The 25532-nt window shown below is 41.2% G+C and overlaps 1 protein-coding gene and 1 pseudogene across 4 annotated transcripts in view; one reads left to right on the top strand and one right to left on the bottom strand.

Moving 5' to 3' along the window:
• The window catches only part of LOC309874603 (solute carrier family 12 member 7-like), an 81857-nt gene that overhangs the window by 26851 nt on the left and 29474 nt on the right, over positions 1–25532 (top strand). For all 3 annotated transcript variants that reach the window (XM_082752913.1, XM_082752915.1, XM_082752914.1), the window contains exons 6-12: positions 8640–8770; positions 9802–10043; positions 14358–14569; positions 20335–20502; positions 22437–22535; positions 23170–23227; positions 25278–25452. In XM_082752913.1, coding sequence (XP_082609039.1) covers positions 8640–8770; positions 9802–10043; positions 14358–14569; positions 20335–20502; positions 22437–22535; positions 23170–23227; positions 25278–25452 — 1085 coding nt within the window. The remainder of the gene's footprint in view (positions 1–8639; positions 8771–9801; positions 10044–14357; positions 14570–20334; positions 20503–22436; positions 22536–23169; positions 23228–25277; positions 25453–25532) is intronic.
• On the bottom strand, positions 6211–6983 carry LOC309875193 (inositol polyphosphate multikinase-like; annotated as a pseudogene). Its single transcript has one exon. The product of its transcript is annotated as an inositol polyphosphate multikinase-like (transcript).

Below are 25532 nucleotides of genomic sequence, written 5' to 3'. Positions count from 1 at the left end.
CCTTTCAGCATGGTGACCACACCACACAGCTTGGTGTCATCTGCAAATTTGCTGAGGGTGCATGCAATCCTACTGTCTGTGTCACTGACAAAAATGTTAAATGGTACCGGTCCCAGTACTGATCCACGAAGAACACAATCATAAAATAGAATTGTAGAATGGCTTGGGTCAGAAGGGACCTTAAAGATCATCTACTTCCAACCCTCCTGACATGGGCAGGGACACCTCCCACTAGACCAGGTTGCTCAAAACCCCATCTAACCTGGCACTTCGAGGGATGGGGCATCCACAACTTCTCTGGGCAACCTGTTCCAGTGCTTCACCACCCTCTTAGTGAAGAATCTCTCCTTAATATGTAAATCTCTCCTCTTTTAGTTTAAAATTATTCCTCCTTGTTCTATCATTATCTGCCTGAGTAAAAAGCTCATGTAACCTTTTTTATAAGCTCCATTTACCTATTGAAAGGCTGCAACGAGGTCTCCCTGGAGTCTTCTCCAGGCTGAACATCCCCACTTCAATCCTTTCTTTGTAGGGGAGGTACTCCAACCTTCTGATCAACTTTGTAGCCCTCCTCTGGACCCACTGTAACAGATATACAACTTTCTTGGGCTGTGGGCCCTAGACCTGGTTTAAGTACTCCAAGTGGGGCCTCAGAAGGACAGAGTAGAGGGGAACAATCACCCCCCCACCCCCCCAAACTGCTGGCCACTCCTCTTTAGATGCAGCCCAGGATGCAGTTGGCCTTCTGGGCTGCGAGTGCACATTGCTGGCTCATGCCAAGCATTTTGTCCACCAGAACCCCGAAGTCTCTCTCTGCAAGGCTGCTCTTCACCCAGTCTGTACTCCTGTCTGGGATTACCCCAACCCAGGTGCAGCACCTTGCACTTGGACTTGTTGAACCCCATTAGTTTCACATGGGCCCAATTCTCAAGCTTGTCAGGTCCATTTGGATGGCATCCCTTCCTCCTGTTGTATCAACTGTGGCTCAGCTTGGTGTCATCTGCAAACTTGCTGAGGGTGTACTTGATCCCACTGTCTGTGTCATTGATAAGGATACTAAACAGTACCAGTCCCAAGACAGACCCCTGAGAGACAGCATTCATCACCAGCCTCCACCTGGAAATAGAGCCATTGACCACCACTCTGTGTGTGTGTCCATCGAGCCAATTCCTTATCCACTGAATGGTCTACCCTTCAAATCCACCTCTTTCCAATTTGGAGATTTGGATGTCATGTTTTGAAGGCCTTATGTAAGTCCAGGTAGATGACATTGGTTGGTCTTCCCTTGTCAGCTGAAGCAGTCACTCCCTCGTAGAAGGCACCAGACTGGTCAGGCACAATTTGCCCTTGGTGAAGCCAGGCTGTCTGTCTCAGATCACCTCCTTGTCTTGGATGTGCCTCGATGCTGCTTCCAGCAGGATCTGAACCATGGTCTTGCCAGGCACAGAGGTGGGGCTTACTGGTCTGTTATTCCACAGGTCCTCTTTCTGAACCTTTATAAAAATGGGAGCAATGATTCTTTTTTTCCAATCACCAGGGACTTTGCCTGACTGCCAGGACTTTTCAAATAAGTTGGAGAGTGTCCTGACAACTATATCAGCCAATTCCCTCAGGATCCTGGGAGACATGTCATAGGACCCCATGGACTTAAACCTGTTCAGTTTTATCAGGTAGCCTTGAATCTGCACTTTGCTTGTGGTGGGAGGGACTTTACTCACATAGCCGTTGTCTAGAGATTCAGAGATGTGGGAAGCTTGACTGGCAGTGTGGACTGAGGTACTCAACAGCTTCTTTGTCTCAGCCTTCTCTGTATTTGTTGTTACTAGGTTTCCCTTCTCATTTGTCAAGAAGTGGTACATTCTTCATGGCCTTTCTTTTCTGACCATCGTACCTATAGAATCCCTTCTCGTTTTAATTTGTGTCCCTTGCCAAGCCCCGTTTGTGCCTTGGGTTTCCTGATCCCATCTCTGCACATCTGGACAGCATCTTCTCAAGCCACATGTACCTGCTTCTACTGCCTGTGCAATTCCTTTTTGCACCTCAGTTTTACTAGTAGGTAAACTTTTTAACTAAAATTTCAGCTTTTATTTCAAACACTTCTTGAACAAATACTGTTTTTCTCTTGACATAGGAAACAGATGCTAAATTGAGAACTTGCAAAGATGTATATACAGATGGTGTGCAGAACACGTCTGCCTCTCTCTCTGAGGCAATTGGCTCTGGGGCAGACGCGTTCTGCAGCGGAGAGAGGGATCGAGGTGGGCAGGGCTTTTTTTTGGCATCAAGGCCACTCGAGGCAGCCGAGGGATCTGCCAGGACCCGGCAGCCCTCGTGAGGGAGGCTGATGAGGTGTGGGCAGAGCCAGCAGCGCGTGCTCCCCTGATGTACAAAGGCAGCCCCTAAGGAGCACGGTGACCAGGATGGGCAAACAGGGCATGGCGGATCAGTCAGGGCGTGGCACGGCAGTTCGCTCAGGTGGGGCAGAGCATCCCTCCCTGCTCAGAAGAACAGCTCATCTACCAGCTCTCTACCTATAGCTAAACTGCCATGGTCTGCACTAGGCAGAAAGCTCTTTCCAGAAGGTCTGTGGTGACCCAGATGGAGTGCCCGCTCAAAAATGTGGCAGTTCAGGTCTCTGGATGCAGGGAGTACCTGAGCCTGTTGCTGCCATCTGAGTGCGGCAGAGACACCGTGTGTGTGAGGTGCGAGCAGGTGGATGGCCTGGTCAGACTGGTGGCAGAGCTCAAGGAGGAGGTCGAGAGATTGAGAGATATCAGGGAGTGTGAGCGGGAGATAGACTTGTGGAGCAACTCCCTGCAGGGCTGGAAGGAAAGGCACCAGGGTGAGACACCCCAAATAGTGGTGGACTCCTTGCCCAGTCCCTGTTGAGCAGAGGGAGGGGACCTAGGAGAAGAGGAATGGAAACAGGTCCCTGCTCGACATCACAGGCAACCCCCTTCCTGCCAGCCTCTCCTTCCCAGGTACCCATACACAACAGGTTTGATGCCCTGGAGCTTGAGACCGGTGGGTGAGGATGTAGTCAAAAGTCCACCCAGGAGGATGCCTGGGGCGAGGAAGTCAACTCCATGGCTCAAGACTGTTTCCACTAAGAAAGAAGGAAGGGCGATCATTTCAGGCAACTCCCTTCTCAGGGGAACAGAGGGACCTATTTGTCGTCCTGACCCTACCCATAGGGAAGTCCCTGGAGGCCTGACCCTGGCCTCCCTGGGGCCAGGGTCAGGGATGTTGCCAGAAAGCTTCCCAACCTGGTTCACCCCTCTGACTATTATCCTCTTTTAATAGAGGATAGGCTGGCAGTGATGACATTGAAGAGAGAAGCCTGAAGACTATCAAACAGGACTTTAGGGGACTGGGACAGTTAGTGGATGGAGTGGGAGTACAGGTGGTGTTTTCATTTATCCCTACAGTGGCAGGGAGGGGTACAGAGAGGATATGGAAAGCCCACCTGATAAACACATGGCTCAGAGGCTGGCGCTGACACAGAAATGTGTTTTTTATTTTGACCACAGGGCATTTTATTCAGCACCCAGCCTGACAACTGCAGATGGGTTCCACCTGTCTCTAAGGGGAAAACAGACACTACAGGCACAACAGGCACAACAACCCCAAGCAGAGCTACAGGCTGGGAGATGAGTGGTTAGAAAGCTGCCTGGCAGAGAAGGACCTGGGAGTATTGGTTGATAGTCAGCTGAATATGAGCCAGCAGTGTGCTCAGGTGGCCAAGAAGGCCAACAGCATCCTGGCTTGTATAAGAAGCAGTGTGGCCAGCAGGGCTAGGGAAGTGATCGTCCCCCTGTACTCAGCTCTGGTGAGGCCGCACCTCGAGTACTGTGTTCAGTTTTGGAGCCCTCACTACGAGAAAGACAGAGGTGCTCGAGCGTGTCCAGAGCAGAGCAACAAAGCTGCTGAGGGGTCTGGAGAACAAGTCCTACGAGGAGCGGCTGAGGGAGCTGGGTTTGTTCAGCCTAGAGAAAAGGAGGCTCAGGGGCAACCTTATTGCTCTCTACAGGTACCTTAGAGGAGGCTGTAGCGAGGTGGGGATTGGTCTGTTCTCCCACGTGCCTGGTGACAGGATGAGGGGAAACGGGCTAGAGTTGCACCAGGGGAGGTTTAGGTTGGATGTTAGGAAGAACTTCTTTACTGAGGGGGTTGTGAGGTGTTGGAATGAGCTGCCCATGGTGGAGTCACCATCCCTGGAGGTCTTTAAAAGACATTTAGATGTAGAGCTTAGGGATATGGTTTAGTGGAGGACTGTTAGTGTTACGTCAGGGGTTGGACTAGGTGATCTTGGAGGTCTCTTCCAACCTAAATGATTCTGTGATTCTAACATCACACAGAGAAAGGAGGAAGGCCACAATGTCACATTAAGTCTATACTTAGAAAATGTATATTTCTAATGAACAAATCCATTCTGAAAAGTTTTATTTATAGGGCTTCCTTAAAGCATTAAAAGCTTACTTTATATATCTCACTCTAGTCAGCTATACAAAAGTCACAACATACATGTACATTAGGAAAGCCACATATACAACATACAGAGGAGACACACCATCATCCCAATCTCAAGTATTCCATATGAAAATCTTTATTTTTCCTGTGACAATTTTCAAATCATACACCTTGCCAGTGTGTTAATTAAAAAAAAAAAAAAAAAAAAAAGCTTTATCCCAGGTTCACAGACCCTGAGTTCATCAAAACCCGTGGAGGTGTGTCTGGTTGTTGCTGGATTGAACTACATCTTTGCGGCAAAGGGTCCTTCATCTGTGTTGCTCTTTGGTTCCAGTTGGTGCTCCATGACAGTGGAAATCTGAAATGCTTCTTGCAGAAATTCCAGTTGTAAGCAGCTTGAGGAAATCTCAGTATGCTTACTCAAAATTCTTTGTCTCCCCATTCAGTTAGCTTGCTTTTAAAAGCATTGTTTTTTTTGGAGAATGGCCTTCAGAACAAAGGAGTGAAACATTTCCCTTAGTCGCAACATTATAAACTCCATTAACAGATTGACTTAATCTCCTATACTGAATTAGTTCCTAGAACATCTAAATTTTTTTTTTACTCTTTCTCAGAAGCAAATAGTTTCTGTAGCAGTTGTACAGTTAAAACCTGTTACCACATTTTAGTCTAGCATTTTTGTAGCATCTCAATACAAATTACATTGCAGCTTGTCTGCAATGAACATCTGGCTATGGACAACCACCAAGAGGGGAAGCACCCATACCAATGTGTTAGAAGAACAATGACATCACCCCATTATATGGAGAAGCACTTCTTGATACGCTGGTTCCCAGGTTAGATGTCTGAATCTAAATGAGATTTCTCTCAAAGTAAGGTTAACTCCAGTTATTCAAATACAGTAAATGCAAGAAGGCAGCGTACTGAAGACATCAGTCCTGTACTTCACAGTTTTCAGTCTCTTTTCTAAAAACCTCTTAATGGAGATATGGCCCAGTATCAAGGCTAAGTGAGCAAATGTTGTCTAATCTAAAGTTGTTATGGGTAGTAACACAACCCCTGCTTATTGTACAACAGTACTCCTTGGATTTAAGCCAACCATATACACTTCATCCTACTAATTTTAATTTACCTGTCCTGCTTATCTCAAGGATCTTCACCCTTTTGTACTCACCAATTAACAACCAGTTACTTTCCTGAGTGAGACTATAAAAAGTTAAACTCTTCTACCAAAAGTACAAAGACAAATAAAATATAGTAGAACAATACAAATCCAGCTATGCAGCATTACAGGTGCAGAAATTTATCATGTTGTTGCTCTTGGTTATCTTTGGCCCCCAGTAAAAACCATAATTTAGTTATCCAAAGTATTTTGAAGTACAGTAATCAAATTTTACACATTAAAAATGTAGCCCTCATCCTTTTTGTTGCTAGGAGACGTGAGCAAAATCTATTGTTTGGACTTCTATATTTGTGCTTTCCTTGGTCTCTGCTAGCATGGGACACAACTTTTTCCAGTTGGGGTATAACACTTCTGTTCAGGTGCTCCTGTGTTTGTGCAAGTGCTGCTTTTCCATAAATTGTCCTGCTCCATGTTTTCTACTTTTATTGAGATCTGACTGTGTTGCCTCTTAGAGTACGCCTTTTTGTGAAGTGCATAAAATTTGGAAAAGCCCTTCCTTACAGAGACCTCAATTTTTCAATTCTATGTAGAATTAATTACTTATGAATATTATTATACTAAAGTATGTCTCCACCTGATAACAGTCCTTTGGGCACTCCCCTTTTCTCTGCCAAGGTGTCATTACTGAAGTGCATGGTTGTTGCCTGACATGAAACTTTGTAAACAACTGGTAATGAGCAAAACAAGTTGAGTTGTTTCTAGTCCTCAAATCACCTCAAAATTTTTTCGATCTTCTGAATGCTGGCAGTGATCACATCTTTTTCAAGCAATACCAATTGTAGAAAAACTTTGAAATGCCATCCTTTACTGTTTCCTTTGCCAAGCTTATTCTATAGTGCTGATTTTCTGTCTCATAGCTGTCAGAAGATGTGGTAAACCCTCATGTCCACTACCAAAAATCCAAGCTCTTCCATCAGTGAGTACTTGCAGACCTGCTGCTGTATCTTCTCAGCTGAAGCATATAAATCATAATTTTTCTGCCCTATTTTTACATCCATTATGCAAGGCTTGGAAAACTTATACATCATAACTTCTGGTTTTAGATATGTATCATTTGGTGCAGTAGGTGGTGACCAGATACGGAATTACTTTGGAAGATATTTTTGCAGCTCCAGAAGAAAGCTGTTGTAACAGTCAGCATCATAAACCTTGTTGTAGATATCCTTCTCCCTGGGACCTCAAGGTGATCACTGCAGCCGCTCAAGACAGTCCTATCCAGATGCTGCAGAATACCACCTTTATCCTTTCTGTACAGGTGCCTGGCCACCTGGTGCAACAGCAGAATATATCTATTAAATCCCTGCTGCCAGCCCCTTGCTGCCACCACCATCATCACTGGTCCCAACCTGGATGTAGGTTGACTGCAACTCTTTTGAGTGCAACCATCCAGCCAATTCCTTAATCAATGAGTGGTCTGTCTGTCAAATGCATGTCTCTCCAGTTCGGACACAAGAATATCATGGCAGACAGCGTCAAATGTTTTGCATGAGTCCAGCTAGATGATATCAGTTGCTCTTCCCTTATCCACCGGTGCTGTAACCCTGTCATAGAAGGCCACCAAATTTGTAAGGCGTGATTTGCCCTTAGTGAAGCCATGTTGGCTGTCATCAGTCACCTCCTTGTTTTCCTCGTGCCTTAACATAGTTTCCAGGAGGATCTGCCCCCATGGTCTTGCCAGGCACAGAAGTGAGACTGACTGTCCTGTAGTTCCTCAGGTCTTTCTTTTATCTGTTTTTTGAAATGGGGGCTGTTTCCTGTCTTCCATCACCAGGAACTTCACCAGAGTGCCACAACTTCTTGAATATGATGGCAGTGGCTTAGCAGCTTCATCCACCAGTTCCCTCAGGACCCTTGGATGCTTCACATTAGGTCCCATGGACTTGTGCACCTTCAGGTTCCTTAGATGGTCTTGAGCCTGATCTTCTGCAACAGTGGGTGGTTCTTCATTCTCCCAGTGCCTGTCTTTGCCTTCTGGGACTTGGGCTATATGGCTAGAGCTCTTGCTGGTGAAGAGAGAGGTAAAAAAGCTGTTGAATGCCTCAGCCTTTTCCATATTCAGGGTAACCAGTTCTTCTATTTCCTTCTGAAGATGGCCCACATTTTCCCTAGTCTTCCTTTTATCACTGATAAACTTTAAATATACTTTATACCGATATATTTTAGAAACTCTCCAACAGTTGGACCCCACCAGTCTCCAGTAGATCATGTGTCTCCAAGGGTCCCAAGGGTCACATGACCAACAATTTGGCCTTTTAGACCATAACACCAGTCCTGCAACTGTGGTAAGTTTTTTACATTTGACAGGTAGGGTTGAAGAGAAAGCCACCTTTGTTCCAGAGACTCTTACAGGTGCTCCAAGGGTTCTGTAGTCCTTCGTGAAACACTCTGGATGCTCTTGACAGTGTCACTGATGCCTACATTGAATGACAGCAGTAGATAGTAGTCTGCAGGCTACACAAGGGTTGGCAATCTCTCAACAACATCTCTAATGTGACCCCCTGGTAGGCAACAAATGTCTTAAGCGTGTGTCAGGTCATTAAATGGGTGCCTCTGTACCTCTCAGAAGAGTCCCCTGCAGATATTACCTGTTGCCTTTTCTTGGTTGTGCTGGTGGTTATACAGCTCTGACTGTTGTGATCAACCACTGTACTGTGGGCTGAGCCAGCACCAGAGCTATCGTCTTGACAACCAAGTATCAATAGGGATCAGTGAAGAAAATAGTAAAATGCAGCAAGACTTCCATTGCTGCTATTTGATATATGTTGAATTATTTGTGTAATAAAAGAAAAAAGTATGAGCATCTGCATTTGCCAGTTTTAGCTTTTTTTTGTTTGTTTTTAAATACAGGTTTGGTATGGATACTTCAATGCAGGTTCATGCAGTTTTCCCAAATATGTATCTAGGTTGATTGAATTACTCATTTTTTTTTGTTCTCTATTGCCATCACTAATCTGAAAGGTTGGAACCTTTTTGGTTAAATTCACAGCTGGAGGTTCTTACTACATGATTTCAAGATCTTTAGGACCAGAGTTTGGTGGAGCAGTGGGACTTTGTTTCTACTTGGGTACGACCTTTGCAGGAGCGATGTACATTCTTGGTACCATTGAAATTTTATTGGTAAGTACTATTAAGTCTTGTAAGGCTGTATTCAGGCTACTGTGGGAGATTACTGTATTTAGACATTATTCAGTAATTGTAAATAAGTTATAATAAGGCCTAAACTGTATTCTAGTTTGTTTTTGAATGCTTTGATACTATATATCTGGTATGTCAATATTCTTACTATACTTGTGATTATTTGAAGAAGTTCAACAAACTTTGATCAGCAATACATAAACATGTTAAAGACTGATGTCAATTATTTCCCATTTAAATTAGGAACAAAACAGTTCAGTAACTGACCTTTACTAATTTGTACCAGATACAATATTTGTTGCCACCTTTTCTTAATGCATTCTAAATAAAAATGGTCGCACAAACTGTGTCTGTGCTGTACACATATATAGCTGCAAGAAAAACTGTGCTAATTGTGGTAAGACTTAGAAAAAAAAATCCAAAGTAAAGGTATTAGAAGAGAAAGAAAAGCCATCAGGCTAGGCTACAGTATGGGTTCTATATGGAATCCATACCCATTGTATTGAAACATGTTTGTTATGCTGCTCCTCCTCCTCCATTCCTTTTTGTGTTTTCTTGTCTGGCAGAGACACAAATTTATGAGAGGCAGAAGTTCTTAGCAGAAAAGCTGGATCAAAAGCAGTGCCTCTTTCTCAGCATATACACTCTGTTTTATCCTCTTCTGTCACCCTCACTCCCATTGCTTTTTCCCTTACATAGATCACTGATTATTCAACTTTACAGTTTGCTGATAATGTCACTTTGAGTGCATGCAGCTCTTCAAAGTAATCTACATAATAGATAGGGTTAGAAAAGAGGAGGGGCATATAGTTAAAAACTCGTTGTATATTAAAATTGAGTCTGCTACAGTGTCTCTGTACCAGTAAAAATCTTGAAAATAATTTTTTGCAATTTCATTATACCAGATCAAGTGAGATATTTGTTTCTGCTCTTTGATAAACACTTTTGTCATCTGATAGAACTTGTTTGTGAAGTAATAAAATATGTATGATAATTTGCCATATTTCCTACAGACTTACATTTCTCCAAGTGCTGCTATATTTAAAGCAGAAGATGGTGGTGAAGAAACAGAGGCTATGCTGAATAACATGAGAGTTTATGGAACATGTATTATCATTCTGATGGCTGTAGTAGTTTTTGTGGGAGTCAAGTATGTTAACAAGCTTGCACTGGTCTTCCTTGCCTGTGTGATTTTATCCATCATTGCCATATATGCTGGAGTTATTAAGACTGCTTTTGACCCACCTGACTTTCCGTAAGTGACGTTATTAAGTAGTATAGGTTATTATTTAAAACATATGTATATGTCAATTGACCTCCATGGTAGGTTTCTTATGTTTATGTTCATAAGCTTATTATTATTATGTTTATTATGTTTATTAGGCACTTACATGTTTGCTTGTCTGAACTATATATTTGAATCTTTGTTTACCAGACTTGATACTCTGGAAAAGGTTCTTTGGTACTTAATATTACTGGCCATTATTCCATTCACACTTAAACATGAAGGTGGTCTTGCTGACAGTAAATATAGCTGTTTTATCTAAAGAACGAAAAACTCAAATCTATGGGATAAAGTAAAACCTTAAAAGAAATGTAACTATGAACCATAGGTAACATACTTTCAAACTTTGTCATGATGATGAAATTTTCAAAGCTTCCATTTTACCCTATTCAAAATAGAAGGTTTACAGTGTTAAATTCATTTGCTTTATATGAAGACTTTTCTACCTTTTTGTTACTAAAATCTAGCTTTGTTGTCACACATGGCATATCGCTCCTCACCATCTTTATTTTGTACATTGCCAGCTTGCTAAGAATTTTTTCTGGTGTCCAGTTATCAGTATGCAAGTTACATTTTTGTGCATCTGTTCCTGCATGGAGGGTAAACAATAGTACCACTTAAGAAATTAGTGGAAGAGCCTGGGAACTACTGTAGTGAATTGCCATCTATTATGTAGAACTGATCCTGTGCTATATGATTGTTCTGGATTCTGTAGTACTTTGAGGTGTTGATGGTTTCTTCATAAACTGAACGTTAAAGCAGTATTTTTGTACTGTAAAATTATACTAACTTTTCTACTGCAAAATAAAGGTATGTTCAAAATTGACACTTTTCTGAAGTGAACATGGATTTCTAAGAAACTGGAACTTCCAGTAGGAAAGTATTTAAATCTTTTATTCCTCCGTATAGGTAAAAGAGGGATCATGTAGATACGTAGCATTGAAAAGAGCTGGGAACAGGTCTTTGTAACAGGTAAAACCTGTTCCTGGTTTTCTGGGAACTGCTACTGTGATATATTACTGTTAAAAAAAAAAAAAAAAAAAAAAAAAAAGTTTTATGTCTTCCTATAAATGCAATTGTTCACATTTTGGTGAGTCTGCCTTAAAATAAGAAATTCAAGCATGGTTTCATATTGTGTTAAAGCTGATCTCATGGTGAGCAGGTCACCAAACTCACCATCATGCAGCAAGTTAGCGTTGGTCTGGAAAAAAAAATAAGTCTAGCTTCTCTTGTTAACATTTGGACAGCTAGCTTACCAGATTCCTCTTTCACTTAGCTGTCCATCACCTCACTTCATCTCTGTTAGGTTTAGCCATTGTGCAGATGCTGAAATAGTATATGTCATTAATTTACATCATGATCTTCCAGCTAAATCAAACTGGAGGAAGTTTCCATAGGATAAATAGTTCATCAAACACCATAGCAAGCAAAAAGAGGAAAATGGCAAGATCATCCTTTTTAGCAGCAGGTTCTCTATGAAATCTTCTTGACTTGTGATGCCATACCTTGAAGCTGTACTATAGTGTCCTGTAAGCTTCCCTTGTTCTTGTACCCTTCACAAGGCATCTACTCTTGACTGCTATCAGAAACAAGATGTTACACCAAGTAAATATTCTCTGTCACTTAATATGCTTTTTGTTTGTTCTAATGGCAAACGTAATGTTTTTACTGTTTGTTACCAGCTTCCCGAGCTCCTTCAAAAATACTCAATGTGTACTACCTGTGTACTTTTGCTTATCTGACTGACGTGAATGCTTCACTTGATGCTCCTTTTTCCATCTTTACAGATGTTATAGAATGGTTTAGGTTGGAAGGGACCCTAAAAATCATCTAGTTCCAAGCCCTCTGCCACAAGCAGGGACACCTTCCACTAGACCAGGTTGCTCCAAGCCCCATCCAACCAGGCCTTCAACATTTCCAGGGATGGGGCATCCACAACTTTTCTGGATAACCTGTTCTACTCCCTGAGTAAATAATTTATTCCTAATATCTAATCTAAATCTACACTGTTTTAGTTTAAAACCATTATTTTTTTTTTCCTATTAATCCTTGGTACAATTTCCTGCTTTCTTCTAGGCCCCTTTTAGGTACTGGAAGACCTTCCCAAAGCATTCTGACAACCCCAACTCCATCAGCCTGTCCTCATAGAAGAGGTGTTCTAGCCCTTTGATCATGCTTGTTGCCCTCCTCTCAGCTTGATCTAATACATCCATGTCCTTATACTGGGGGCCCCAGAGCTGAATGCAGTACTCAAGTAGGGTCTCACAAGAGCAGAGAAGAGGAGAATCACTTCCCTCAATCTGCTGGCCATGCGTATTTTGATGCAGCCCAGGCTTTTTGATGCAGGTAAGATTTCTGACCTGCAAGTGCACATTGCCTTCTCATCAGCCAGCACCCCCAGGTCCTTCTCCTCAGAGCTGTTCTCAATCCATTCTCCACCCAGCTTGCATTTGTGCTGGGGATTACCCTGACCCAGGCGCAGGCTCTTGCACTCAGCCTTGATGAACTTCTGATGTTCCCATGGGCCCACCTGTCAAACTTGTCCCTCTGGATGGCATTGCTTCCCTCCAGCATGGTGACCGCACCACACAACTTGGTGATCTGCTGATGGTGCACTCAGTCGCACTGTCCATGTCAGGGACAAAGTTGTTAAAAAGAGCCAGTCCCAATACTGACCCCTGAGAAACACCACTGGTTACTATCTCCACTTGGACATTGAGCTATTGACTGACTATTTGAGTGCAACCATCCAGCCAATTCCTTAATCAATGAGTGGTCTGTCTGTCAAATGCATGTCTCTCCAGTTCGGACACAAGAATATCATGGCAGACAGCGTCAAATGTTTTGCATGAGTCCAGCTAGATGATATCAGTTGCTCTTCCCTTATCCACCGGTGCTGTAACCCTGTCATAGAAGGCCACCAAATTTGTAAGGCGTGATTTGCCCTTAGTGAAGCCATGTTGGCTGTCATCAGTCACCTCCTTGTTTTCCTCGTGCCTTAACATAGTTTCCAGGAGGATCTGCCCCCATGGTCTTGCCAGGCACAGAAGTGAGACTGACTGTCCTGTAGTTCCTCAGGTCTTTCTTTTATCTGTTTTTTGAAATGGGGGCTGTTTCCTGTCTTCCATCACCAGGAACTTCACCAGAGTGCCACAACTTCTTGAATATGATGGCAGTGGCTTAGCAGCTTCATCCACCAGTTCCCTCAGGACCCTTGGATGCTTCACATTAGGTCCCATGGACTTGTGCACCTTCAGGTTCCTTAGATGGTCTTGAGCCTGATCTTCTGCAACAGTGGGTGGTTCTTCATTCTCCCAGTGCCTGTCTTTGCCTTCTGGGACTTGGGCTATATGGCTAGAGCTCTTGCTGGTGAAGAGAGAGGCAAAAAAGCTGTTGAATGCCTCAGCCTTTTCCATATTCAGGGTAACCAGTTCTTCTATTTCCTTCTGAAGATGGCCCACATTTTCCCTAGTCTTCCTTTTATCACTGCTATACCGTTCTTGTTGCCCTTGATGTCCCTGGGCAAATTTAATTCTAATAGGGCTTCAGCTTTCCTAACCTGATCCCTGGCTGTTCTGACAATTTCTCTGTATTTTTATGTATCACTTTATTAAACAAGCCTGGAGGAGATATTTCCAGAACATTTTTTCATGTAGCTTAACAAATACTTATCAACAGGTTGTTCCTAGATGCTTGATGTTCTTTGTTAGGAATTTGCTTCTTGCAAACCATTCTGAGTTTTCTGAATTCTTTAATTGCTTTCTGTGAAGAACATGTATGATATTTGCATTTGAACTAGGAGTTCAGAGTCCTTAGATCTTGCTGATTGATCATCCTGTCTCATTTACTAACTTTTAATGTAAAATATTTATTTGCTGGAAAATGCAGGTCACTTGCTTAATCTTTCTTATAGTTTTTCTTTGTCAGGCTTGTCATTTTCTTAAATTCCAATTACTAAATTTCTCTTGTTTCTTATAGAGATCGTGATTTGTTCACTCCTGCTGTTTAGTGGCAAAACTGCTTAAATTGATTCTATTCTCCAAAGAAAAAATCAGAAAGTAAAATAGCTGCCTTAAAGTTGAAATGTCTGCTTCATGTTTTAAAGATTATTGATGATGGGTTTACATGCAGAGACTATATACTGCTTTAGTAGATGTTGTATAGCCCATTACACGGGTATTGTAAATAATGGGTTTCTGAGGCAGTTTAATGGACAAATATATTTTATTGCACAACATTACGCTGAAGGATCACTGGTTTTTTTTGTTTGTTTGTTTTTGGTAGCATCTGTCTTCTTGGAAACCGTACATTGTCAAAACGCAGCTTTGATGTCTGTGCCAAATTTACTGAAAGCAATAATGAAACAAAGACAACAACCTTGTGGCGCCTCTTCTGCAATAGCTCTTTACATAATGCTACGTGTGATGACTACTTTAGTCTCAATAATGTTACAGAAATTCAAGGGATTCCGGGAATAATGAGTGGAGTTTTAATTGGTAAGTCAGAAAGCACTGAATTTTTAGTGAATACTGAATACTGATTTCGCCTGTAGCTTTTCAGTAATGTAGGGGGTCTTACCTGTCACAAGTCTTTTGCTCTAATCTGTTTCCAAGAAAGACTGCTTCCTGGAGTGTTGCTTCCTTTAATGTTTCCATTTGGTTTTGGAACCTTAGTATCAAATGCTTTGATTTGGGATCACTGAGGTTTTATAGTTCAAAAACTGTTGTTCTATCCAAAAAAGTAATAAAGTGTTTATTACATTAAAAAAATAAATAAATGAAATGTTTAACTCTTTTTTTTAACACCAGATATAGTTATTTCAAACTCTTCTGAGGAAGAACTTTTTCCAATTTACAAGTGCTAAATTGAGGAATGAAGTCTGCTGTTTGTCTAACATTGTATGGCAAGTCAGTTCTGTGTTTTTTAAAAAAAAGAAAGTATTTTTAGCTTTCAATATAACACTTGGAAAAGAGACATTTGTATGTAAATGTATTTGTATATAAAATCATTCAACTTCTTCAGAATCAAAAATGTAAATCTTTTTTTGACTGTTACAAGAAATGTTACTTGAGATTTATTATTCTGTGCATTTTATAATTTACCACATACATTTTTTTCCCCTGAATATTTTAAGAAGTATTTCTTTTGATGCTGCTTTACCTTCCCCCTGCATGCTCAGGATACAGTCCTGTGTTCTAACTTCTGCTACAATTTGAACTTCAAACTACTGTTTCTCTTTTGTAGCAGTCTGTTTCTCTTTCCTTCTTTCTTTCCTTCCTTCTTCCCTTCCACCCTTCTTTTCTTCCTTCTTTCTTTCCTTCCTTCTGTTCATCCATTTGTAGTTTACTTTTTTTTTTTTTTTGAACCAGCACTGCCACATAAAAGTATATTTCATATTTCCAGTGTCATATAATGCCGAGTTTTCTAACAACCATTCAGAGTCTGCTGAAAGCTCAATGTTAGAGAAACACTTAACAATGTTCATTGCTAACCTGTTGATGAAACTCACCTATTTCTGCTCAGTCATTGAGTGTGGAATGGTTTTTCTGTAGTTCTTCGCAGTTGGCTTTTGCTTCCACCACCTTGAATAACTGAGTGTTACTGGTAAGCTTTCTCATCTTGCAACTAACTCATTTTTCTAGTCCAGTACATTGCAAAGCACGGGTTACATCCTGGTATGATTTCTTGTGGAAATTCACTGGTGACTTTCCTGCATTGTAAAACTGAATCTGTATTTAATTTTACCTGTTTTCTATCTTTGAACCATTTTTATTATTCATGTGATGACTTTTCCCTTTATCCCATGACTGTCTTAATGTTTTTCACCAACGGGATCTATCAAAAACACTTGGGAAATCTGAGTGGGCTAAATTAAATAGATCCTCTTCACTTATATTTCCATCAAGAATACTTTTGATGTATAATTTTCTTTCTAAAAAGCTGTTACTTCCCCAGTTCCTAAAACCCGAGGAAAAAAAAAAAAAGGCAGTGTGAATGAATAATTACCCAAATTCAAAGACAATAATACCCATGTGTCTATGGCTGTAGCTGGGAATACTCAGATATCATAGATGGATGTCTCAGGAAGTGTGTGCTAAGTCCTCCCACAATTTACAGGACATCTGTATACAGTAAGTTTACATCTTTCAGAAAGTAACCCTTTTTCTTCACCCAGAATTTCAAATCCACTTGGTTTATCACTCTGGGGACAGTGACTATAGGAACTTAATGTAATAAAGCTCAGTGAGACATCTCATGAAAGGAGAAAATGATTTATACATTAAAAGTCTCTAAGCTATTTTTTCCTGTTTGTGCTCTCATGTGCTCCACAAATACAAATCTGATTGTTGGACTGGTCAGGCTAGTGTCATGTCTGTGTCACGCTGAACAAAGGAAACTTGCTGTTGAGTCCTCTAAGTGTTTAGTGCTTTTGATTGGCAATGACAAAGTGATTTCTGGACTTCCTTTATACACTTCAGAGGGAGTAGATATTAATTTGGAGATCTTATCTCATTTTATGTCACTGTTCGAGTACTTGCTGAAATTCCTGAATTTTACAATTCTCTTGTTTTCCTTAACTTTTGCTTTTGTGGCATCAGTCTTCATCTTTACATCAATTTGTTCTTCTTCATTTGAATGAAAGAACACATAGCTGCACTGTAGCAATTCATATTTACCTTTCTTTTTAACCTTTATTCTACTCTTGCATTGTTCTCTCATGCATGCTTCTGTTTATGATTCTAATATAGTTCTAATAGTTTTCTAATGGTTCTAATGGTTTTCTCCAGAAACCTTCTAGCTTTCTATAAGGTTTCTGGAGAGCATGGAAAATAGCTTCCTGACGCAGCTGGTTAGTGAGCCTACCAGGGGTGGCGCCCTGGTAGACCTTCTCTTCACAAACAGAGAAGGACTGGTGGAGGATGTGATTGTCAGGAGCTGTCTTGGGCAGAGTGACCATGAAATGGTGGAGTTCACTATTCTTGGTGAGGCCAGGAAGGGGACCAGTAAAACCGCTGTATTGGACTTCCGGAGGGCTGACTTTGAGCTGCTCAGGACACTAGTTGGTGGAGTCCCTTGGGAGGCGGTTCTGAAGGGCAGAGGGGTCCAGGAAGGCTGGGCGCTCTTCAAGAGGGAAGTCTTAATGGCGCAGGAACGGTCTGTCCCCACATGCCCAAAGACGAGCTGGCGGGGAAGAAGACCAGCCTGGCTCAACAGAGAATTGTGGCTTGAGCTTAGGAGAAAAAAGAGGGTTTATAATCTTTGGAAAAGTGGGCAGGCCACTAGGGAGGACTTTAAGGATGTAGCGAGGCTGTGCAGGGACAAAATTAGGAAGGCCAAAGCTCATCTGGAGCTCAATCTGGCTACTGCTGTTAAAGATAACAAAAAACGTTTCTGTAAATACATCAACACAAAAAGGAGGACTAAGGAGAATCTCCATCCTTTACTGGATGCGTGGGGAAACTTAGTTACAAGAGACAAGGAAAAGGCAGAGGTGCTCAATGCCTTCTTTGCCTCAGTCTTTAGCGGCAATACCGGTTGTTCTCTGGATACTCAGTACCCTGAGCTGGTGGAAGGGGATGGGGAGCAGGATGTGGCCCTCACTATCCATGAAGAACTGGTTGGTGACCTGCTACGGCACTTGGAGGTGCACAAGTCGATGGGGCCGGATGGGATCCACCCAAGGGTACTGAGAGAACTGGCAGAGGAGCTGGCCAAGCCACTGTCCATCATTTATCAGCAGTCCTGGCTATCGGGGGAGGTCCCAGTCGACTGGCGGCTAGCAAATGTGATGCCCATCTACAAGAAGGGCCGGAGGGCAGACCCGGGAAATTACAGGCCTGTCAGTTTGACCTCAGTGCCAGGGAAGCTCATGGAGCAGATCCTCCTGAGAGTCATCACGCAGCACTTGCAGGGCAAGCAGGCGATCAGGCCCAGTCAGCATGGGTTTATGAAAGGCAGATCTTGCTTGACGAACCTGATCTCCTTCTATGACAAAGTGACGCTCTGGGTGGATGAGGGAAAGGCTGTGGATGTGGTCTACCTTGACTTCAGCAAGGCTTTTGACACTGTCTCCCACAGCATTCTCCTCAAGAAACTGGCTGCTCTTGGCTTGGACTGGCACACGCTTCGTTGGGTTAGAAACTGGCTGGATAGCCGGGCCCAAAGAGTCGTGGTGAATGGAGCCAAGTCCAGTTGGAGGCCAGTCACTAGTGGCGTCCCCCAGGGCTCGGTGCTGGGGCCGGTCCTCTTTAATATCTTCATCGATGATCTGGATGAGGGCATTGAGTGCACCCTCAGTAAGTTTGCAGATGACACCAAGTTAGGTGCGTGTGTCGACCTGCTCGAGGGTAGGAAGGCTCTGCAGGAGGATCTGGATAGGCTGGACCGATGGGCTGAGGTCAACTGCATGAAGTTCAACAAGGCCAAGTGCCGGGTCCTGCACCTGGGGCGCAATAACCCCAAGCAGAGCTACAGGCTGGGAGAGGAATGGTTAGAGAGCTGCCAGGCAGAGAATGACCTGGGAGTGATGGTGGATAGTCAGCTGAATATGAGCCAGCAGTGTGCTCAGGTAGCCAAGAAGGCCAATGGCATCCTTGGCTTGTATCAGAAACAGTGTGACCAGCAGGGCTAGGGAGGTGATCGTCCCCCTGTACTTGGCTCTGGTGAGGCCGCACCTCAAGTACTGTGTTCAGTTTTGGGCCCCTCGCTACAAGAAGGACATGGAGGTGCTCGAGCGGGTGCAGAGAAGGGCGACGAATCTGGTGAGGAGTCTGGAGAACAAGTCCTACGAGGAGCGGCTGAGGGAGCTGGGCTTGTTCAGCCTAGACAAAAGGAGGCTCAGGGGCGACCTTATTGCTCTCTACAGGTACCTTAGAGGAGGCTGTAGTGAGGTGGGGGTTGGTCTGTTCTCCCACGTGCCTGGTGACATGATGAGGGGGAATGGGCTAGAGTTGCGCCAGGAGAGTTTTAGGTTAGATGTTAGGAAGAACTTCTTTACTGAAAGGGCTGTTAGACATTGGAACAGTCTGCCCAGGGAAGTGGTGGAGTCACCATCCCTGGAAGTCTTCAAAAGACGTTTAGATGTAGAGCTTAGGGAAATGGTTTAGTGGGGACTGTTAGTGTTAGGTCAGAGGTTGGACTCGATGATCTTGAGGTCTCTTCCAACCTATAAATTCTGTGATTCTGTAATATTTGCCAAATCTGCATACAACCACTCTATCTTTGGCCACTTAGGAGATTACCTCTGACTCTGACTCTGAATCTTCGTATTGTGCTCAAAGTAACATGTTGCTATTGTGGAGGCTCAGAATGCTATGCTCAGCTCCCGAAAGTTGCACTGGATGACTGAAAATTGGCCACCAGATCTATTGTCCTGGTAGTCTATAGGAAGTATTTATTTCCATGGTGGAAAATCTTTTGTATACAATCTCTCTTTAACAGGGAGAGAAAGTATCTGTTTTGTCTCCTAGCATATGATAGGAAACACTATCTTATTTTAAAGTAAGAGTCAGGTTTAGGTGTCCTTACCATCATTTTAAGGGGCATAACTAGAATTTCTACAAATGTAAGCTCTCGAAAGCTGTGGTTCTTGTTTATTTTTTAATTTTTAAGGGGGTGGGTTGCGGTAGATATTGTTTTGGTTTTGTTTTAAAAAAACAACAACAAAGTAAACCACCTTTGATCTTCTGTTGTCTTCTGGGGTCTGGTTAGTGACCATGTGGAATACCTTAATCATGAGCAACCAAGTCTTGAACTATTGTCCAGACTATACTGTATAGCAGGTCTCAACTCAAGTTGCTGCCAAGAAGCATTTTTTTTTACCTGTTCCTCAAAAATTAAGAACAAGAAATGTAAATGTATGCTAAGATTGCCTGAATCTGCAAATATTTCTTTTTTCACTGCTATACTTTTCTTTTTTTTGACTACTATAATTGATAATACACCCATATTTTTGTGCAATGTAAGTGGATGTTCTAGAAGAGTATTAGAATTTAATTCTATAACTAAATCTTTCTTTAATGGAAGAGAAAATCTTGTATGGCACATCCCATACACCACTGCTGGCATACAGTGGAAATGTCTACAAGTTACAACTGATATTGATGTTATTGATTCTCCGTTCTTCATTTCATAAGGAAGTTTTGGGAAGCATCATGACTTTTGAGTAAGAAAAGCCATCTAATTTATAACGGTATTTCATTCTCAGTATTTCATATTATGAAACAGAGTTGACAATTGCTATTCTTTTTTCCCCTTGTAGATAATCTGTGGAGTGCCTATTCAGAAAAAGGATCAATAGTTGAGAAAAAAAATCAGCCATCAGTTTCTGGATCAGAAGACATAAAAATTGGTGGACGCCCTTATGTTTTTACAGACATCATGACCTACTTCACAATGCTTGTAGGGATTTATTTTCCATCTGTAACAGGTAGATATACCTATTTTCCTTGAGTAAAGACGTGTTTTCATAGTTGAAAAAATATTTTTGTGTGAATGTTTATTGCTGACACAATATTCCTAGTCTCTGTCCAAGTTTTAAGTAGCAGATTTTCTGGTGCTGGAAAGACATAGCTGGCTACTGGTTATTTTAGGAGTTTATAGAACTTAATGGATCAGTTCAAGTGCTGTTTATGTACCTGGAAATAAAAAAGAAATATACTTTTTTATTTCTATACCTGGAAATAAAAAGAAAGCTCCATGTGTTACTAAATGTTTATTCAGAGTAAGCTGCAGCTGAGTTGAAAATTTCTTACCTTCATAATGTGTTTATCTTCATATGCATGAGAGAGAACAGTTGGGTATTAAGGTGTTTCAGGTATTCAAGCCATGAACTGCATGAGCTTTGTTTAAACTTCCAATTTTTTTTTTCAACCGTAACTAGCAGAGACTTTTTTGTTTATCAAGATTAAAAGTTAGGTTAATTTTATATCATTTCCCTCAGGTCTTGTTTGACTGAAATAACTAAATAATTTTTATTGAAAAATCCTAGCTCAAGCAACTTAATATCAAGTAAGAGAACAGAATTCTGATGCAAAGTTGCAACATTATTTGCTAGAAGAATACCAAATGGAGATGTCACTTCGTATGCTTGTCCTCTTACTGTTCTCATTTCTATACTTCAGGTTCTTTCCTGTTTCCCATCCCTCTTCTTCACCCTTGTCTCTTTAATCTTAAAAAAGTAAGATCAAAATCTTACTGTATGCCAGCCTGTGCTTATGATTTCACTGTGTAGTGTTTGTCAGTGCTTTTGCACCGGATTCTTGACCTTAGCATCTGATTTTTGCCTCTAACAGTGATCAGGGCAATTATAGGACTGATGGCAGAAATAGTGCATGATTTTTTTCCACTCTTTTACAGTGTTTTGGAAAGTGATTTTTGTTCTGTATTTAGGTTCAAACACTAATGTATGCCTGTGATCCCCTGACCATTCCTCTGTACTTCATGCCTGCTCCTTTCCTTTTGTTTCTGTTTTCATTATTAATTGATTTGCTTACATATGTTAATGTATAGACTGTTTAGTAGAAAGTTAGTACATTTGGTCATGCTGGTTCAAATTTTTAAACCCTTATTAGTTTAAAACATCCATCCCCTACATTTTGCTACTCTTGTATATTTCCCCATTCTAAAAATGATTGACTTTTTTCTGAGCCTTCTGGAATTTCATGATGGGTGGTAACACAAATTTCTGAATCAAATGCAGGTCTTCTAATTTCCAACCTAGAACTCCCCTGGTGCAACTTGAGACCATTCCCTCTAGTCCTATCACTAAGTTACCTGTGAGAAGAGGCCAACCCTCAGCTCCCCACACCTTCTTTTCAGGTAGCTGTAGGGATCAATAAGGTCTCCCCTGAGCCTCCTCTTCTCCAGACTGAACACCCCCAGTTCCCTTAGCCGCTTCTCATAAGACCTGTACTCCAGACCCTTCACCAGCTTCGTAGCCCTTCTCTGGACATGTTCCAGGGCCTCCATGTCCTTCTTGTAGTGAGGGGTCCAAAACTGAACACAGCACTTGGGGTGCAGCCTCACCAGGGCAGAGTACAGGGGGACGATCACCTTCCTGTTCCTGATACAAACCAGCATGCTGTTGTCCTTCTGTTGTCCCCTGGGCACACAGCTGGCTCGTGTTCAGGCAAGCATTGACCAACACCCCCAGATCCTTTTCCTCTGCACAGCTTTCCAGCCACTCTGCCTGTAGTGCTGCATGGGTTTGTTGTGGCCAAAGTGCAGGACCCAGCATTTAGTCATGTTGAACCTCATCCCATTGGCCTCTGCCCATCAACCCATCCTGTCCAGGTCAGGCATGTATTTGTTATTTAAATGAAATTAATATTCCATGTTTTTGTGACTTTTTTTTTTCTTCAGGTATTATGGCAGGTTCGAACAGATCTGGCGATCTTAAGGATGCTCAGAAATCTATTCCTACTGGAACTATTTTAGCTATTTCAACTACTTCTTTTATTTGTATCCTTTGTACTGTGGCTTTTTTTTTTCTAGTGGGCTTTCTATAGGTATGGTACATTATAGAATTTCAATAAAAATTCATTTGAGTTGCCTGAATATAAAAATAATGAAATCTAAACTGAAATTTTAAATATCTATTCACACACAAATATATATATTGTGTGTGTGTATGTAGATGTATACATATATGTATGTGTATGTATGTATCTCCTATCTTCTACTAACATTTTAAGCTCCAAGTTACAATTTATGGTTTCAGTTAAGTGACATAGACATTTTAGCATATTTTAGTTGGCAGATTGCTTTGTCATTATACCCAGCATAACTACTGAAAGTCTTAAAGCAAACTAACAGCAAAACAAATTATTAGTTGTTCAATAACTAGAAGACACATATCTTTGTATGAGAAAATATCTTGTTGCATGATGCATGAACTGCTTGCTTAAAATATATTCCAAATCAATTGTGGATCAAATGCAGTTGTAGGGAACATAAACTAAAAAGTTGTAGTATGGGAGAATAATGAAAAAAAAAGTTTGTCATAGACATTTTAATTTCATCCCTGGGTAGGAAATCGTTTTCCCTCTATAATTATTTCATTTACAGTGTAATCTTCCTTCAGTCTCAATAACAGATCTCTCTTGCATAGTGCTGTTTGGTGCTTGTATAGAAGGTGTGATATTAAGAGATAAGTAAGTTGCATTCAACTTGTACTTTTATCAGGAGCATGTATGAAAACAGGTTATGTTAATCAGACTTATTTTCATTAATGGCTCTTCTGGGAAACATCCATGTGGAATATTTTTCTTACACTTAGGTAAAACTGTAGGGAAAGACTATCTCTTGAGCTAAGATGGCTGCAAAAACTGGAAATGTTAATGGACTGTATCACTGCAAAAAAGTAGAAGAAGAATCTGAGATAAATGTTTGTGAAGTGGAACTGTTCCTAATAAAATGGTCTTGAGAGAAAAAGCATAGTTAGTATTTTTATTGAGGTGGAGTAAGCATTCTTCAGGAACATATTACCTCTCACTAAGTAATATCATTCCCCTTACTCCAGAATGATATTACTTAGTGAGAGGTAATATGTTCCTGAAGAATGCAGGCAGAAAAATTTTTGACAGTTGCATGACAAGCAGAGTTCATCAGAAAGACTGCAATACACCATCAGGCCTATAATTTCTACTAACTGCATGATTCTTACGCAGATTAGTTGTCACCCGTGTTATTTTCTGAGGCTCACTTTTTGAAGCATGAACGGCATAAAATTAATAGAGATGAGCATGAACAGCACCTCCAGGTCTTAATAAATTTCTCTGATGAGAGATTGAGTTGAAGAAGATGCTGTGGGGAATGTGCTAGCAGACTTTTCCCTTCCTGTTTGAGTCTCATTTTATACTGACCAATGCACAGATTTGCTTTGGTTGACAAAACAGGGGCATTGGGATATTGTTTTGATGCTGAAAGAGATAATGCTTAGACAATTCATTTCTTTTAGTCTAGAAGGAAAAGTGTAAGTTAAAATCTGGATTCCAATCAAAGCTAATACAATGAGAATAAGTTAACATAATAGTAAAACGTAGGGGGATTTGTCTGTTTTTTGTTTTGTTTTCATCATGGATTGCCATAATATCTGCCATGGGGAAAAAAAAAGCTTGTACATTTCTAGTGTTTGTCTTTAATCTTTTCAAGTTGTACCTACTCTTTGTTTTAATGGAAGCCAAACTCCAATGCCAGCATTAAGAAGCAGATATATGTCATCAGAGAAGCATAGTGTGTTGTTTTTTTTTTTTTTTTTCTCCTACACAAGTAGTGTTTTTTTTCCTCTGTCTTCTCCTGTAGTGAAGATAGTACTTCTATAGTACTAGCATTCAAGCTTAAGCATACGCAAGAACTTGAACACCGGCTTGTTATATTAATCTGATTTACCTTGGTGTTGTCAATAGCCAGGCCAAAAAGAGATGAAACATATAATTTTTCTTAGCCTATACCCTTTTATTTTCTCTGGTGTTTTTTTAGAAAATGAAAATATAAAGAAATTATATACTCCCATGGGGGGAGGAAAGAGTACTTTTTCATGCTTCACCTAAGATGTCTATAAATGAACATAAAGTCAATTATGTTTGGATTGGATACTCAGTGCTGTGTTATGAAAGCACTTCTTTCTTTTATTTCTACGCCCTCCTAGCCTTGTTTGTCATAGTGGTTCATTGAACTTGCATTAGTTAGCACGACAATGTAAACAGTTCCTCTGTATTTCGTTGTCCATATGTCAGTGTCATGCTATATATTAGAAAGGCTAATACGTTATTTTAACAAATCTCTTTATGCTCTGGGGTACACCTATATCACACACATGTATAATGCAGACTTCTGAAATCTAGTTCCTGGTATTCACAAGGATCTAAAGGATGCATATGTAAATACTTTTTCTGTTGTTAATTCTTTAAAGTTTGCCAAGATATCTGATAGTTGTCACTTGTCTGCTTAAAAGGCAGTACCTAAAATCAATCAATTATGTTTTTGTTGTTGTTGTTGTTTTTTTTTTAATACAGCACGATAAATTGGTTGTTTGGGAAATCCTATAGTGCATGATGTGATGTGGTGTTTATTGCTGAAAAGTGATGTTGTCCAACCAAGATCAAGCTATGGGTTTAGAAGCTACAAAATAAATTCTTGTAGAGTTTGATGGTTTATGTGTGTATTTGTTCACTGTTCTGTTTTGTTCTTCACTTCCCTAAGGTTTGGAGAAGCAGTTAATGGAAATCTAGTGGTTGGTACACTGGCCTGGCCTTCTCCATGGGTTATTGTGATCGGTTCATTCTTTTCAACATGCGGTGCTGGTCTACAGAGTCTCACTGGTGCACCCCGTCTGTTGCAGGCCATTGCAAGAGATGGCATTGTACCATTTATCCAAGTGAGATAATATTTTTACTTTATATTTCAAATGCGGTTTATCTTTTGTTAATAAAATATGAGGCATTATTTTTGTTATTC

The sequence above is a fragment of the Aythya marila genome (assembly GCF_965140915.1).
Source record: "Aythya marila genome assembly, chromosome: 2".
In the NCBI taxonomy this organism is placed as follows: domain Eukaryota; kingdom Metazoa; phylum Chordata; class Aves; order Anseriformes; family Anatidae; genus Aythya; species Aythya marila.
This window is presented reverse-complemented; position numbering and strand designations above follow the sequence as displayed.